This window comes from Aethalodelphis obliquidens, unplaced genomic scaffold, assembly GCF_003676395.1.
Source record: "Aethalodelphis obliquidens isolate GAN/ISIS:26980383/991018 unplaced genomic scaffold, ASM367639v1 scaffold1, whole genome shotgun sequence".
NCBI classification, from domain to species: domain Eukaryota; kingdom Metazoa; phylum Chordata; class Mammalia; order Artiodactyla; family Delphinidae; genus Aethalodelphis; species Aethalodelphis obliquidens.
The window spans coordinates 10,707,111-10,721,685 of NW_020837945.1; the positions used below are offsets into that span (position 1 = coordinate 10,707,111).

At 48.5% G+C, this 14,575-nt stretch overlaps 1 protein-coding gene across 6 annotated transcripts in view; it reads right to left on the reverse strand.

Annotated features, from left to right (window-relative positions):
- Positions 1–10,664, reverse strand: part of SMIM11 (small integral membrane protein 11) — a 17,135-nt gene extending 6,471 nt beyond the window's left edge. The window contains exons 1-5 of one of the 6 annotated variants that reach the window (XM_027100822.1): positions 10,524–10,576; positions 7,636–7,718; positions 6,903–7,005; positions 2,555–2,732; positions 70–247 (exon numbers count right to left, since the gene is read on the reverse strand). In XM_027100822.1, the coding sequence (XP_026956623.1) occupies positions 2,568–2,732; positions 6,903–6,914 (177 nt within the window). In that variant the 5' untranslated portion in view covers positions 6,915–7,005; positions 7,636–7,718; positions 10,524–10,576 and the 3' untranslated portion in view covers positions 70–247; positions 2,555–2,567. Of the gene's footprint in view, positions 1–69; positions 248–2,554; positions 2,733–6,902; positions 7,006–7,635; positions 10,496–10,523 lie in introns of those variants that run through there. The other 5 variants (XR_003431638.1, XM_027100832.1, XM_027100812.1 and 2 more) reach the window with 5 other exon arrangements.
- Between the last annotated feature and the right edge of the window lie 3,911 nt (positions 10,665–14,575).

Genomic DNA, 14,575 nt, shown 5'->3' on the forward strand with positions numbered 1-14,575 from the left:
GGGGAGAGAGGGAGAGGGAGAGGGAGACATACACCTACTTTGGCTTATTCCAAAGACCGGAGACACCCTTTTTACAAATGTATTTTATTTTAGTAAACAAAATACTGGTTCTTTTAAAAGCACGGAAAAATTCACATCATTTTAAGTTAGACTATAGGCTGGGAGTTTATCTTCTGACATACCATTCGCTAATTAAATCTTTCGTCTCAGCCGGAGTCCACTCAAGCTGACATTTAAATTACAAAATCTAGAAAGGAAGACCAAAGGGAGAAGTATGAAATGTCTCACAGAGTAAGAGGGACTGTTTTACTCACTCAGCATCAACCTTTATGTTCAGCCATTTACACTTAAGCAGAAACCACTGAAGCATATCTATTAAGGAATGAAGTTTTAGCATCACAATTTCCTTTCATCTAAAAAAAAAATCCCTTTTGTTTAAAACAAGGCTCCAGGCCAAGCTTTGATAAGCTGCCAGCCTAGGACGGGAAACAGGCTGCCCCGGTCAGTTCTAGGCTCAGCTGGACAAGCCATCCCTCCCTACTTCACTGACGGGCCTCTACTGACGTCTGTGGGAAGGAAGAAGCGTTTAGGGCCTCGCACCTCGTCTTTTCTTTCTCTTTGCGGTTAACACACAAAATGATGACTCTGTGGATTAGAAATCCAATCAGCGTTTCAAGGGAAACTGCCTTCCCTCACCTTCTTCGATTCTGAAGTGCTCCCTCTTCCCCCTCTAGTGCCGACTCATGAATTTCAGTCAATAAAACATCTTTTTTTTTTTTTTTGCGGTACGCGGGCCTCTCACTGCCAGGGCCTCTCACTACCAAGGCCTCTCCCGTTGCGGAGCACAGGCTCCGGACGCGCAGGCTCAGCGGCCATGGCTCACGGGCCCAGCCGCTCCACGGCATGTGGGATCTTCCCGGACCGGGGCACGAACCTGCGTCCCCTGCATCGGCAGGTGGACTCTCAACCACTGCGCCACCAGGGAAGCCCCCAAAACATATTTTTATTTAAAAAAAAGGCAAGATTTCATAACAATAACTTCTTTGGCCTGGCAGGGCATCCAGCTCACTAAGGACCAGTGAGAGGTCTCCTCCCCTGGGGTGAGAAACAGGAGCTGAGCGCTTCCCGCAGCTCCCTACCTGAACTCGGCATTCAGGACCAGGACACAGTGCGACCGGGAGGGACACACTGGGGTTGAACGTTCGACCTGGGTTCAGTTCTGGTTCTGCTCTTCACCATGTACAGTGGGGGCCACTTTTCAATCTGAATGGACCACACAGGGCCGTCAGGAGTGGTCAGTAACATCGCTGTATGTGAAACGCTCAGCAAAATGCTAGCCCAGAACAATCATTCAATACGTTATGACAATTATTACTCATAAGTATGCTTCTTAGCCTCAACAAGTCTACGAGTATTGTAAGGGAATTCACATCTACAGAAGTCTGTCTCAGAGTGGACAGAGGTTTTGGAGGTCACCAACCCAGTGGTTCCTACAGTGACCTGTTGCTGAGAAGACAGCGTAAGAATCACCTAAAAAGTTTTCAAAAGAACAGATGCCAGACCCAACCACAGGCAGAATGGAATCTCTCTGAGGCTGGACCCTGGGAATCTGCATTTTAACAAGCACCCCAGGCAAATCCTGATCATTAGGCAAGTTTGGAGACCACTGATCTAGAACTCCCTGCTACCATATTTGAATCCTCTAATGTTTAGAGAAAAGCATAGAACTCAACCTGAGAAGTGATGAAACTGGGTGAGCACAACAGAATTTAGGAAACTGCTAATTGTCCTAAGTTCGATCTGTAAGTGGGTGTTTAATAACTTCCTGGTGCCTTAACTCAACAAACACATTCTGGGCACCCCCTGCGCTCTGGGACAGGCACTGGGCTACAACGATGAGGAAGACTTTGTGCCCAGTGAGGCGGTCATCGGGAAGGCCCTCTGGCCAGGGGACCGACCAGCAAAGGCCAAGGGGCACGAACGTCTATCGTGGTCAAGGAATGGCCTGCAGGAGCGTAGAGAGGGGCAGCAAAGGGGGCAAACGTGACCGGGGTGAAGATACACCGGGAAGGGATTTATATGCCATACCTAGGAGTCATTATCCCGAGGTTAGCAGGGCTTCTTAATCTTAGGTACACGCAGGGGTCTTAAATGTCCTGTGACCCCACTTCCTCCCCACCCCTGTCTGCAATTTTATGTACAATTTAGGTGTTTCTAGTACGTGAGCTTCTGCAGGGAGAAGGTCCACAACTGTCATGAAATTCTCAAGAGTCCTGTGACCCAAATCCTGTTAAGCACCATTGCTCCCAACGAGGGGGAACCTGCGCAGGCTGAGAGCAGAGGTGTGCCCTGCGGCTCACCAGCAGACGGGGCTCGAGGGTCAGGACCTGCAGCCCGCACCTTATACACAGCTGTTCTACCTCCTGTGACAGGTGGGGCTCCGCGCTCGCCCACAGCCTTCAGACCAAGGGATCTGGAATTCTCTGAACTATCACATGCAAGGACAGGCCCGCCCTAACCCACTGTGCAGTCTGCATTTGCAAAGTCCCAGTACCTTTGATTTCCCTTTAGTTATCCTTCTTCTCTGACTGCTTCTTCTTTTCAGCTTCCAGTTTTTGCCGTTTTGCTTCCAATTTTTTCCTTTGGTATACTTTGGCTCCAGCAAACGCCAGGCAGAGAATTAATGTTTTCGCTGCCAAGATATACAGCAGCAGGGGCATGTGTTCAAGAACCTTAAAGAGGAAAGAAATGATCCTAGATGATCTATAATTGATAAGGAAGGTTTCTCTCGTGTTCCTTCATTCAACACACATTTCCTGTGCACCTATTACGCACCAGGCACTACACTAGATGCTAGAGCTTCACTGATGCAGGACAGACGAGGTCCCTGTCCCCGTGTCACTGACAGTCTAGTTTTAGGTGCCCTTCATCACTCCCTTGTTGCTGGCTTCACAGAGAGGACCACCAGTGGCCTGCAGACGTCATAACTCTGCTCCCTCACAACCTGACCTTGCACTCTGCCGATCACCTGGGCCCCTGCGTCTGAGGCAGCAGCTCGGTCCAGTGCGAGAAGCCGGAGCCAGGGGATTGGTCCCAGCTCAGCTCTGCCACTGACTGACCGACTGACAGACCGCGCGACCTGGGTCCATTACTTGACTTTCCCGAGCTTCTGCCTCTTCACCTGCAAAGGGAGGCTGGACCAAAACTTCCTTCTGAATTCTCCACCCTTATAGGATGCTGTGATTTCCTCTTGGTTCCAGCTACTCATTAGCACTGGTATTTGAAGATAAAATAAATATAAAAATAAAATACAATAAAACTTAAAACATTAAAACTGAGCTACTTGTTTATGGTTCCTATAATTTCCTGTCGGAGGGAAGTTTTAACCCATTGGCTAGAATGAAGTCTGGGGAATAACCAGGGATTGGAATTACTCACTATTTGCACCAGCAGGCTTTATTATGAAATTCTGTATATCACAAGTATCTCAAGGCAAATACTACACTAGTTTTGTAAACATGATTAGTATGACCTGAGTGATAACTATGGGCTTTCTGTGGGATTAAAAATTCCTTCCCAAATAAAGTGAAAAGGTATGCCTTCGTCGAGAGATCATTATTCTAGAGGACGAGGTAGGATTTAGTCCAATGAAACCATTAGGTTAAATGCCAAACATCACTTATTATACGCAGCACGAGTATAATGAGACTCTGCGACGGACAGTGCATTAGTCCCTCCCTCCAATGGTTTAACTGAAGCTATCTGAAACTAGTTAGTGAAACCTTTAGCTGAGAACAGTATGCTCGCAGACGTGGAGGGCTAGAAAGGATTTTAAAGACGACTTGGTCTACACCTTGTTCTACACACGAGGAGAGTAAAGCTCAGGGCAGTTGAGAGGCCGTCCACGTTACACGGCTAATTCACGAGGAGGCCAGAGTTGGAACAGAACATTCCAACCCCTACGCCAGTTGTCTTTCCATTGATTCTTGATTTTAATGTGGTGGAATTAATGAAACCAACAAGTTATGTCCCAAGAACACCCTGAGTAACTAGATAATGGTTTTCAACCACAAAATCATTTTAAGGTAAAGAATACGCACATCATATGCACTTCAGAACGCTCACTCTGGCCACAGTGTAAAAGACTAAAAATGTTACAACAGTGAGAGCTCTTATCCTGACGAGCAGAAGCAGCTTAGAATACCGATGTGGTGTCCAGGCCCTTCCTGCCTCAGACCTATGGCTGATCTCCCCGACCTCCCCCCAGCAACCCTCTAACTCATCTACTTTCTTGAAGGTTCACATTTTAGGGACGAGGATTGGCTCCATGTTTATAAGCCAGCTGAGAAAGGAAAGGCTGCTAAATTGTACCTCCCTGGAGGCAAAGGCCACCAGTTTGGAGAGATAAACTTCTTTTTACGTCCACTAGGACTTCCCGGGCTAACCGAACCCTGGCTTGCTCTGGCAAAAGTTACCCTCTTCCAATTCTCTCAATCTCTATGGGAGAGCCTCTGGAGTCCAAGCACCCATCACAGCCCATGGTTCCCGTGACCTAAACCCAAAACTTAGCTGTGGCAGTTACAGGAATGTACATCATTGCAACCAGAAGTTAGAAACCCACTGAAATGGAAACACAACAACAAATGGACCCAGGTAAGTGGTTTCAGTATTTACTTTCTTTTTAAAGGCTGTGGAGAGAAGGTGACAAGAGGCAGAAGTTTCGGGACTGAGAAGGGGCAGGGCAGTGGCAGTGGAGGTCAAGGATACCACAAGGGCCAAAGCGAAAGGTTTCAGGGCCCCTGTTCCTGCAACACTCTTGGACAGTTTGGCTAAATCTTCAGTCGTGTTAAATCTCCTCCTCTGATTTCCTTCTAACAAACCCCTCACGTTAACTCCCCAAACCTGCAAATCTTCAAGGAAGTAAATGAGTAAAATATAGCTGGGTGGATTAATCTGTAACAATTTTTTAAACAAAATCCCAATACCTGTGTCATGAGAATGACTGACTTTTTAAACACACTCTGTTGCTAAGGTACTAATACACAAGTAGGGCTGACTGTCACTGATGGCCACAGGCTGACCGAGCTAGAAAGGGAAGCACAGGATTCACCGGGGCCTCCATAATCCTTCAGCCTCCTGGGGGGTCACCGCAATCAGGGCAGGAGAGGCCATTCCTTTCTGACACTACATGGAAGGACGCCCCCCTTTAAACACAAAGCTGCTCCCTGGTAGCCCTGGAGCTGTGTGTCTGCCCGAAGTTGGGAACGTACGCGCAGATTTTGTTCCTGACACAGGAAAGGACTCCTTTTGGGACGAGCAGGATTGGCCTGGGTGGTCAAGTGGGTCGATGTCACTCCACAATTAAAAAGAAAACTTTCTCTGCGTAGCGCCTCACCGGTACACATCAGAATCCCCTGGGAACTCACTAACCCCAGGCCTACGCAATCAGAAACTCTGGGCATGGGGTCACATCCGTATTTTAACCAGTCCTCATGGTGGTCATGCTACACGCTGCGGCCTCGCAGCACCGAGCACACGGTCTGACCCTCGCTGGCTGACGTGGCCTCTGGTACCAGCTACCGCCTGTCGTCAGGCTCTGCAGAGGCTAAAAAGCCTTCCCTACATCTCACCCCACACTGCTCTCTGCTTCCCCTACCCCACACCCTCTTACTGCCTTGTCTTTCCTTCCCAGCCTTTCTACTGGCAGCGCTGGAACCCCAACACAGGCGAAACAAACGCTCCCGCATCTCCAAGCCCTGCACAGAATGCTCACTCCGACTGCTGAATCTCAACCAGGCTCAGTCCCCGGAGCCCTCCCGCAGGGCCCCCCAAGCCCCATGGAGCTGGGGAAGGAGGGGGGGTCTGTACTCTCCCGCCTCCCTGATCCTGCTTCCAGACCTCTCCACTTCTTGCGATGAAAGTCAGCGGCTGTTCTGAACAAGGAAATGCTTATGATAGTTGAAAAAATACATAGAATGAGTTTGAAAATACACACATTACACATATATGTGGAAAAAGCACGGGAAGAAAATACACCAAAATTGTTCATAGGAGCCATCTCTGGATACTGAGACGATACATGATTTTGATTTGATTTGATCCTTTTCGAAGCATCTATTTTCGTGACTGCTCTCTTAGCCAACCTCCAACCTACCCCATTCCATCTCCTTCCGGGAGGTAACGTGACACTCCCCTTCCCTCTCCAAGACGTGCTGACTATGCCCACAGCCCTCTGAATGCTTGCGGCTAACAGGAAACTCTCTGGTTGCCCTTGAGCTTCTGCTCCCACCAACTGCATCTAAGGTTTTACAGGGGTCAGTTGTGTTTATTCTGCAGCCAGTTTACTTAAGTAGCACTTGATGTTATAATAGATAATTTATTTAAACACGAGACTCATGAACTATGACTGTGTAAAGGAAAGGCTGTTTCCATGAAAACTAAGTTGCATGCTTTGAAAGACTCAATTTGAACTGGAAAAAAATGCCACTGTTGGCAACACAAATGTAAAAGATTAGAGAAGCAGAGCATAAAAATCAGGAAAGATCGTGTATGAAGATTGCTTCATCAGATCTTAGTCATCCACTTTAAAGAAACCAAAGTGTGAAATTATAGGTGAAACTTCAAAGGCATGTTTTTTGCAAGAAAAGTGAGGCAGACCTGAGGGCAGTTGGTGTCCTCTCGAAGAAAAGGCCTAGCCTTCCTCCAGAAGTCTGGCACATAAATGTACATTTATCTGTCTTCATTAAAAATATTATGTACTATTATGATTCCTGCTTTAATCTACTTTTCTTCCTTCTTTTCTTGCTTCCTAATCAACCCATCCCTACAGAACTATTATTCTGAATTTTTACGAGCAGGAGAAGGAAAAACCCCAAGCCATCAATGTTTAATGGTATTCTTACCTTCCAGTTCATGCTGGGCCAACTGGGAGCTCCCACCTGGTCAGTGCGGGCCACTCCACTCAGGCAAGTTGGAGAGGGGGCCGGAGCGGCAGGTCTCACTGTCCTGGTGGGGAAGAGAAGAAGCAGGTCAGCGTGGGCTTTCTAGAGCAGACCACCTTAGGGAGACTTCCCTTGCACGGAGAGAAGGCCCATGAACAAAGACGGCAAGCTCTGCAGAGAGGAGGGTAAGCGTCCCCAGCAAGGGGACCAGAGCCTGCTGGGAAGCAGAAGGCCTGGGTGAGGGTCGAGCTCTTGCTGAGCAGGAGGATGCCCTTGGTAGCTCTTCACTGGGGAAGGGAGCACAGCCAAGCGGAGGTGGCGGCGCTGCTCCTGAGGGGACGCAGGCTCCCATTCCATTCATCTGTAGACGGAGGAGCCCAGGTCCAGGATCTGTTCCTCCTCCCACGCCCTGCCTTGAACGAGAGCCGGTCTGTGGATGAGTGTCATTTTATTTCCCAGGTCCTCTGAGTGTTCATTCAGGTAATCTTGGCTTTTTAAAATATCTGGAGGGAAGGGAATCAGTGATGGGGGAAATCAATATCCTAAGAAAGCCGTTCAAATCGAGAATTCCCTCTAAGACGTGAGGGAGACCTAGGTGAAGGTGAGGCAGGAGGTGACAAGGCAGGGACACGGCTGGAGCACAGGATTTGCTCTGAGGCCTCCTGCGTCACTATTTTTAGAATACGACACATACCCCAAGAGTCAGAAGACTTGAGCTCTGGATGAAGAGCCTACACACTCTGGTAAGTGACTTCCCTCTGGGGGCCTCCGTCCCATCTGCAAGTGAAGATGGGGGTGTCAACTAGATGGGCTCTGGGGCCCCTACTTTTCTTGCAGTTTGGCGACTTTCAGCATAATAGTCACAGCTTCGCTTTACTGGGCCCGGCTGTGCTGAAGTGCAGTACATGCGTTAACTCAGCTAGTCTTCACACCAGCCCCATGAGGTGCAGTTTACCGTCTACACTTTGGAGATGAGGAAACAAAGTTTCTGTGACACGTCCAGAGTCACGGTGGGGACTGAGATTCGAACACATCCAGTGCGGCTCCGGAGTCTTATCCTAATGCAGACAGAGAGCTTTGCGGTAAAAAAGCATGGGGATGCTTCTCTTTAAATGTACTTACAATTAGAATCAAGCAAGCAGAAAATTTCACAGGCCTTTAGAATGGGGCTGATGAGATAAACTTCAGGGAAGATGGTTTTTAAAATTTTCACTTACAAAAGCATCTAAATAGAGAAAGTTCAGACCTCATTTACTCAAGGTCATAGTATGTTGAAAACAAGCTAGCAGTTGGCACAAGATAGCCAAGTTTTCCCCGTGACTTTTTCAAAGTCAGATAAGCTAACAACAGGAATTTACACCATAAATCTGTTTACATGCGATGACCATGACTGAAGGTGTGCGTTACCTTCACGTATAAATGGGCTGTTTGTCTTTAAGTAGCAGCAGGTTCTGCCCTGCACTGGAGAAATATTTCCTACCAGGTTATAACCTGTTGCTGGAATTTTCACTTTGAATAATCTCCAATAATCTCAGGAATCAGCCATGTTGTAAATTAAAATGTTTAAGGTTGTGCAGATTTTATCTTTACAACGCCTGCTTTTACTGAGTTGTCTGCAGATATAAGTAGACACGTTTGGCTGTTCCCCACACATTTTCTGAGCCCAAATTACATACTCAGTGAATTGAAGTAGGTAAGATATTAATTCCCAAGGTCAAGGACCACGAGTAGGTCCAAAAAGGTTATGGGGGAAATAAAAAGAACGCCCGGGGGTCTGGCCCTCTGGTAAACATGTACTATGTGACCTTGGGTGAGTCACTGGGCCTCTACGCCTCAGCTCCCTTGTCTGTAAATTCTCCTTCAAAGACTGGATCATGAACACTAAGCACCATGTTCCGCACATGAAAAGCACTGAACAAATTATCAACCATAACTGTTCTGATAAATACCTCTTTCCACTAACGGACATGTCAAGCTGCAGGACACAAGCAAGTGGCATCCAGGGCAACGTGTGACAGCAGGGTATAAAGCACCACCACCGGGCAAGCAGGAGAAATGGGACTCTATTCTTGGTGGCACCAGTGCCAAGGCATGTGACCTGGGGCAAGCCATTAGCCTCTCTAAACCAAAGTGTTATCATTTTAAAAACCAGAACCCGAAGAACAACGCTGCAACACTGAAATGCCTAAGTCACCACTCTCTTTGATATCACAGAATCTGACTAAAAATATACCGGCAGCTGCCTCAACATCATATCTAGAGTGATAAAATTCAATCTCTTTAGGAAAGAAACATATTTAAAGTCCATCTGCAAAGCAGTGGAAGGGGTGCATTGAGGGTGGGAGATGAGAGGGCAAATCAATCAAACTCATCCCCACCCACTGCCTCCAAATGATAACTTTTCTCCATCTCCCTTAAATTACAGGCTCCAACTCAGCCATTTTTGTAGCACCCTGCAGGACTTCGGCAAATGAGAACAACTGAGAAAGCTAAAAATATCATCAGGCTATTTGCTCTGCTGCCATATGTACACCTGGTGCAATATTAGAACCAGGAGGCAGCTGGCATCTGAGGGCTGAACTGCAAAAGCCAACAAGACCGGGACAATTTTGAGAGGCATAAAATCTGTGAAGTGCAGGAAGTTTTAAGCTTCCCCTGGAACTATCCACCGTCTTAGCTTAAAACCCAAAAATAACAATGGCTTAGGAAGAAATAGTTCTCTTTCCTTCACTGCAAAAATATCCTGATTTCTCCTTTGCCAGATTTCTCCTAAAAAACAGAAGAGCCAGTGGCTTATTCTGATTAGGCCAATTACAGCAATATGGACAATGTGTAGTCCACAATTTTCTTCTTGGCACACCTAACACACCCAAGGGTCGGTCTGTCTCTGGGTGTCTCATTCCAACCACTCATTAGGCTGTGTCCTTAGTTTGAATTGTCCGAAGCTGTTCTCATTCCCCGTCTCTACCGTTTTCACCCCAACACTTCACCCAGTCATCTGAAGTAGAGGTAGGTGCGGGGAGGAGAGGGTTCCAGTTGAACCTTGGGTATCACTTGGTCGACCTCTGAGCCCCACGCCCGGGTCAGCCGGGGTTCCCAGGGCGACGGGCTGAGCCTCGGCTCCTCCGTAGCCGGAGGGCCGGGCCAGGGTCCGCTACAGCCGCGATACCTGGGAGCAACGCCTGCTCCGCTCAGACCCGAGGATGAGGACCAAGGGCGACCACTGCTTCCCCGCCCCCCCCAGTCTACAGAACATTCCAGGGCATTCGCTCGCCCCCAAATCTCTCTGGCGGGAACCACCTCTGGGTCCCCCCCTCGGCCTGCGTGCCAGCCTCAACACGCCGCCCCCGGCGCCGGATCCGCCGATCTCGCGGCGCCTGGACAACCTAGCCAGGCAGGACGCTCTGCGGGGGGAAGGGGGGGAACGTGACCGCTGTCAACCCCGCGGTCCCCGGGGGCCCGCTGGAGAGCGTCCTGCAGAGAAAATGCAAAAGCGGGGCGGGCCGCCGAACTCCACAGCGCCCCCAAAGAGCTGCCGGGTCTCGGGTCAGGATTCGGCAGACACGGACGCCATCCACTTACAACTCCAGGCCACGGAAGATCCAGCTCGCCGCCAGAACACGAACCACGACTCCCACAATGCCGCGAGAAAACTACATGTCCCAAAATGCACCGCTCCGCGCGCCGGCGCAGTGGGTTCCGGCCACCTCGGAGTGTGCGCCGCTGCTCGCGCCGGCGCAGTGGGCCCGGGCCGCCTGGGTGGGTGCGCCGCTCGTCGCGCATGCGTTTTGGGCCGGACGGCCTTCGTCGGGCCGTGACGTGGGTCACCTGGCGGAATCGGCCTGGCCCCGGGCAGGTTCTCGTTATGAACTTACCTGAGCTGGAAGACGGCGGTCGGAGGGCGGGCGTCGAGGGGGCTCCTGCCGCTCAGCCGTCTCGCATCCCTGGACGCTCCTCGCTGTGTGCGACTGAGGGCACGTGGCTCCCCAGAAGTTTCCAAATTTAGCGTTCATGTTCTCTGTCCAAAATGCGTGTGTTTTCCCTTGGGAGCAGTAGAGTGCCCGGTACTAGGTTCCCAGATTCCTTCACTCAACAAGCGCTTAGAAAACCGGAGCGGAGTTTGAGTCCATCAGTCCCTGCGGCACGGGAGGGCGCAGACTGGCCACCCTCCCCCCCCTCCCACCCAGTTCAAGGATATTGAGAGGGAGGTTCACAGACTTCTTACTACGTGCTTGGCTCGCCATTTTTTGGTTGAGGAAACTGAGGCAAGGGAAGATGATGTGGCCGGCGCAAGACAACGTGTGAATTGGAGTGGCAAAATCTAGATTTGAACCCGGGCAGGCTAACTCCGAACCCCATTGGGACATCTTGGTGCTGGTGAAGAACGAAATGTTAGGGAGTGCAGAGGAAAGGACAAACTGGAGGACTGGGGAGAGGGGGGTTAGTTCTGTCAACAAGTGAAGTTTTCCTGGAGAAAGTAACTAAAATAGCTTTGTTCTAAGCACTTTGCGGCAATTTTCTAATTGAAGTCTCCTAACAGGCCTATAAAGGACATAATATGCCTGTAACCACTTCACAGATGAGGAAATGGAGACACAAACTGATTAAATTGTCCAGGGATCGGGCTTCCCTGGTGGCGCAGTGGTTGAGAGTCCGCCTGCCGATGCAGGGGTCACGGGTTTGTGCCCCGGTCCGGGAAGATCCCACATGCCGCGGAGCGGCTGGGCCCGTGAGCCATGGCCGCTGAGCCTGCGCGTCCGGAGCCTGTGCTCCGCAGCGGGAGAGACCACAACCGTGAGAGCCCGCGCACCGAAAAAAAAAATTGTCCAGGGTTTTAAAACCGGCAAGCGCCAGAGCTGGGGTCTGACTATGGGTAATCTGGAGCTAGACTCTCTCAGGGCAGCCACTATAGTCCATAGGTTCCTTTTCAAATCGCTTCTGATCTATGCTGTAAGAAGTAAATGGGGCTCAGGTCATTTGGAGCCAGTAGACCAAGCAGAAGGAACTCTAAAAGCAAACGGGGTGGAAAAGAAAACTAGCAAGTTGTTTGAACTGGAATTTTCAGTTGCCAGGTTGAAAGTGGCAAGCCTGGGTTTGGTGGAAATTGATGCTGGAGTGACAAACGGGGGCAAGTGGCAGCAACTGTATACCCAGAATGCTCGTAAACATTGGGCATTTCTCCCATTCCCCAAAAGTAAAGTTGATACTGATAACCATCTATGTTGGCCCCATATACTTTAGTGATGATAATAAAACATACTTAATTAGGAAAACCTAGGTTTTCCCCCCTTAATGTTTCCTTGTGTCAAAGATAGACAAAGCTGGACACCAGTTCAAGTGTTAAGGATAGACTTTATTAAGCAACTATTGCAATAGGGGAGAGAGTCCAGCATGAACTGAACTCAGCTTTGTCTTGCCAGAGGTAACTGGGCATTTTAAAAGGGGAAGGAGGGATTGGGGCCGCAGGCACTTGAGCAGAGTCAGGGAAGTGGAAATTTACAAAAAGCAGAGGGGATTGGTCAACCTGACCTGGGTTTGTTAACAGACGTTTATCTGGAGGAGAAACAAAGTTCGATCTTTATGACTGTCCGCAGTGGTGCATGTTAGAGCAACGTGCCCACAGGTTGGGGAGAGTTATTCCTTGAATGTTGGCACCTCAAAGAGACAAGACAGTTCTGAGTGGTAAGGATTTACACCTCAAAGGGGGAGACAAAGGATTTATAACTGTAAGATTTCTAAAATAGCTGCCCTAGGAGGGATTCAGGGGGCTGATTTGCCTACCATCAGAGTTTGGCTGGCACAAAAAGTAAATTGAGTTTTCTTAGGCAAGAACTTTAAAGCGGGCTGGGGTCCCCTTAGGGACACAACCTAGAGCTGTTAGAAACTATGGTAGTGTTAGTTCAGATGTGGGGAGGTGGATGATATCTTTTTTGCCAAGAATGTGCAGTGTTTATAGGGCAAGAGGTCTAGTCAAGAAGAAGGCTCAGAGGAGCCTGACCGGAGTTTGGTCAAAGACATAGTCATTGTCAGATGGTAGAGACCCTGGATTCCTGTCTGGATCCAGACCCAAGGCTGAGATTTTGTAGCCTGGGTTGCTGCTCTGGGCACACTGGTGAGAATGTTCCGTGTGGTACAGCATTTCTGGGTTTCTGATCTGAGGAGGGAAACCACTCTTGCCGTATCTGCTCTTGGAACGTGAATGGCTTTCTCCAAAACTGTATTTAACACTTCTGTTAGCATAATTGCATCTTTGTTATTAGGAAACAGACCTTGTATATATCTCGCTCTAAAGACACAAAGCTTGTAATCTATATAAGACGTGGAAGAAGGACTCCTGGTTTGAATTTTGTCTTAGCGCCCTGAGACTTGAGGCTCTGCTCACAACTGCTCTGCTTAGCTGAGTAGATGGGAAGCTGGAGGAAGAGAAGAGTGTAAGGGGGCGTGAAGCTTCCTGAAGTTACAGCCCGTAAGTCCGTCTTGCCATTGGCTTTCTCCTCTCAGCTACTCTCTAGACCTTAACCCGACATAGGCGGGGCCTCTGTCCCGGCTCTAGCTCTGCCCCCTTTGTGTTGCTCTCCGTTATAACGTCGTCACGTTATATCGTTTTGATGTTCACATGTCTGACTCCGCCTCGACTGAGTGAGTTCCTGCAGCTCTGGGAGTCCCATTCATCTCTATACTCCTGGGGTCTAGGCCAGTGACCCAAGTAGATAGATACTAAATGATGCTTGATTGAATTGATGAGTGAAGTCGCCTAATCTGTGGACTGGAGATTCCTGGCTACAAATGAATGGATTCTCCCCTAGAAGCTCTAGAAGAACACAGCCCAGTGAGTCCCAGTTCAGACCTCTGACCTCCAGAAGTGTAGGAGAATATATCTCTTTGTTTTAAGCTGGTACATTGGTGGTAATTTGTTACAGCAGCAGTAAGAATCTAATACAGGATTATGAACCAGCATGGTGCTGACCTTGGGTTCCAGACCTGCTCATAACCATCCTGAGATAACCCATGAACCCTTGGTGTGCCTGCTCTTTGAACATACACTTTCTTGTAAATTACCCCTTACAGCCATGGTTGCTTCAAGACTAATGTTGACACAACTGTTTCCATTAGCAAATAACTTCCAAAACAGGAAGCACAGAGGCTATTTTCTTAAGGAGTATGTTTTGACAGTCTTTGGCCAACTCTTGACTAGGCTTATTTATTTATTTGTTTGTTTGCTTGTTTTTTCCTGTGCCTAATTTTCTGGTATTAAAGCACCCAGACTCTCTAGACATCTGGAAAGAAATAAAAAAAAAAGAATACTATGATCTCCAAGGTGTCTTCCAGCCCTGACATTCTGTGATATTGTGAACCCCAAGCTTCAAAATACTAAGCAGTTAACAGTCTAGCTCTTCAACAGACAGCAACAATTCAGCCACTTTCAGTATGTAAGTGACAACAAGTTTCTTGAAACTAAGTGGAAATAAGTAACTGTAAATAGGGAAAGTAAACTGAGTGAAAAGAGTTGTGTATAAAGCCGTGTTACAATGTTTTATTCCTTTTTCTATAATAACAAGGACTTTTAAAAGTTTTCTGTGAAATTTTAAATGTTAATTAAAAGGTATGTTTCTGTTGCACCAGGTAGTTCTTAA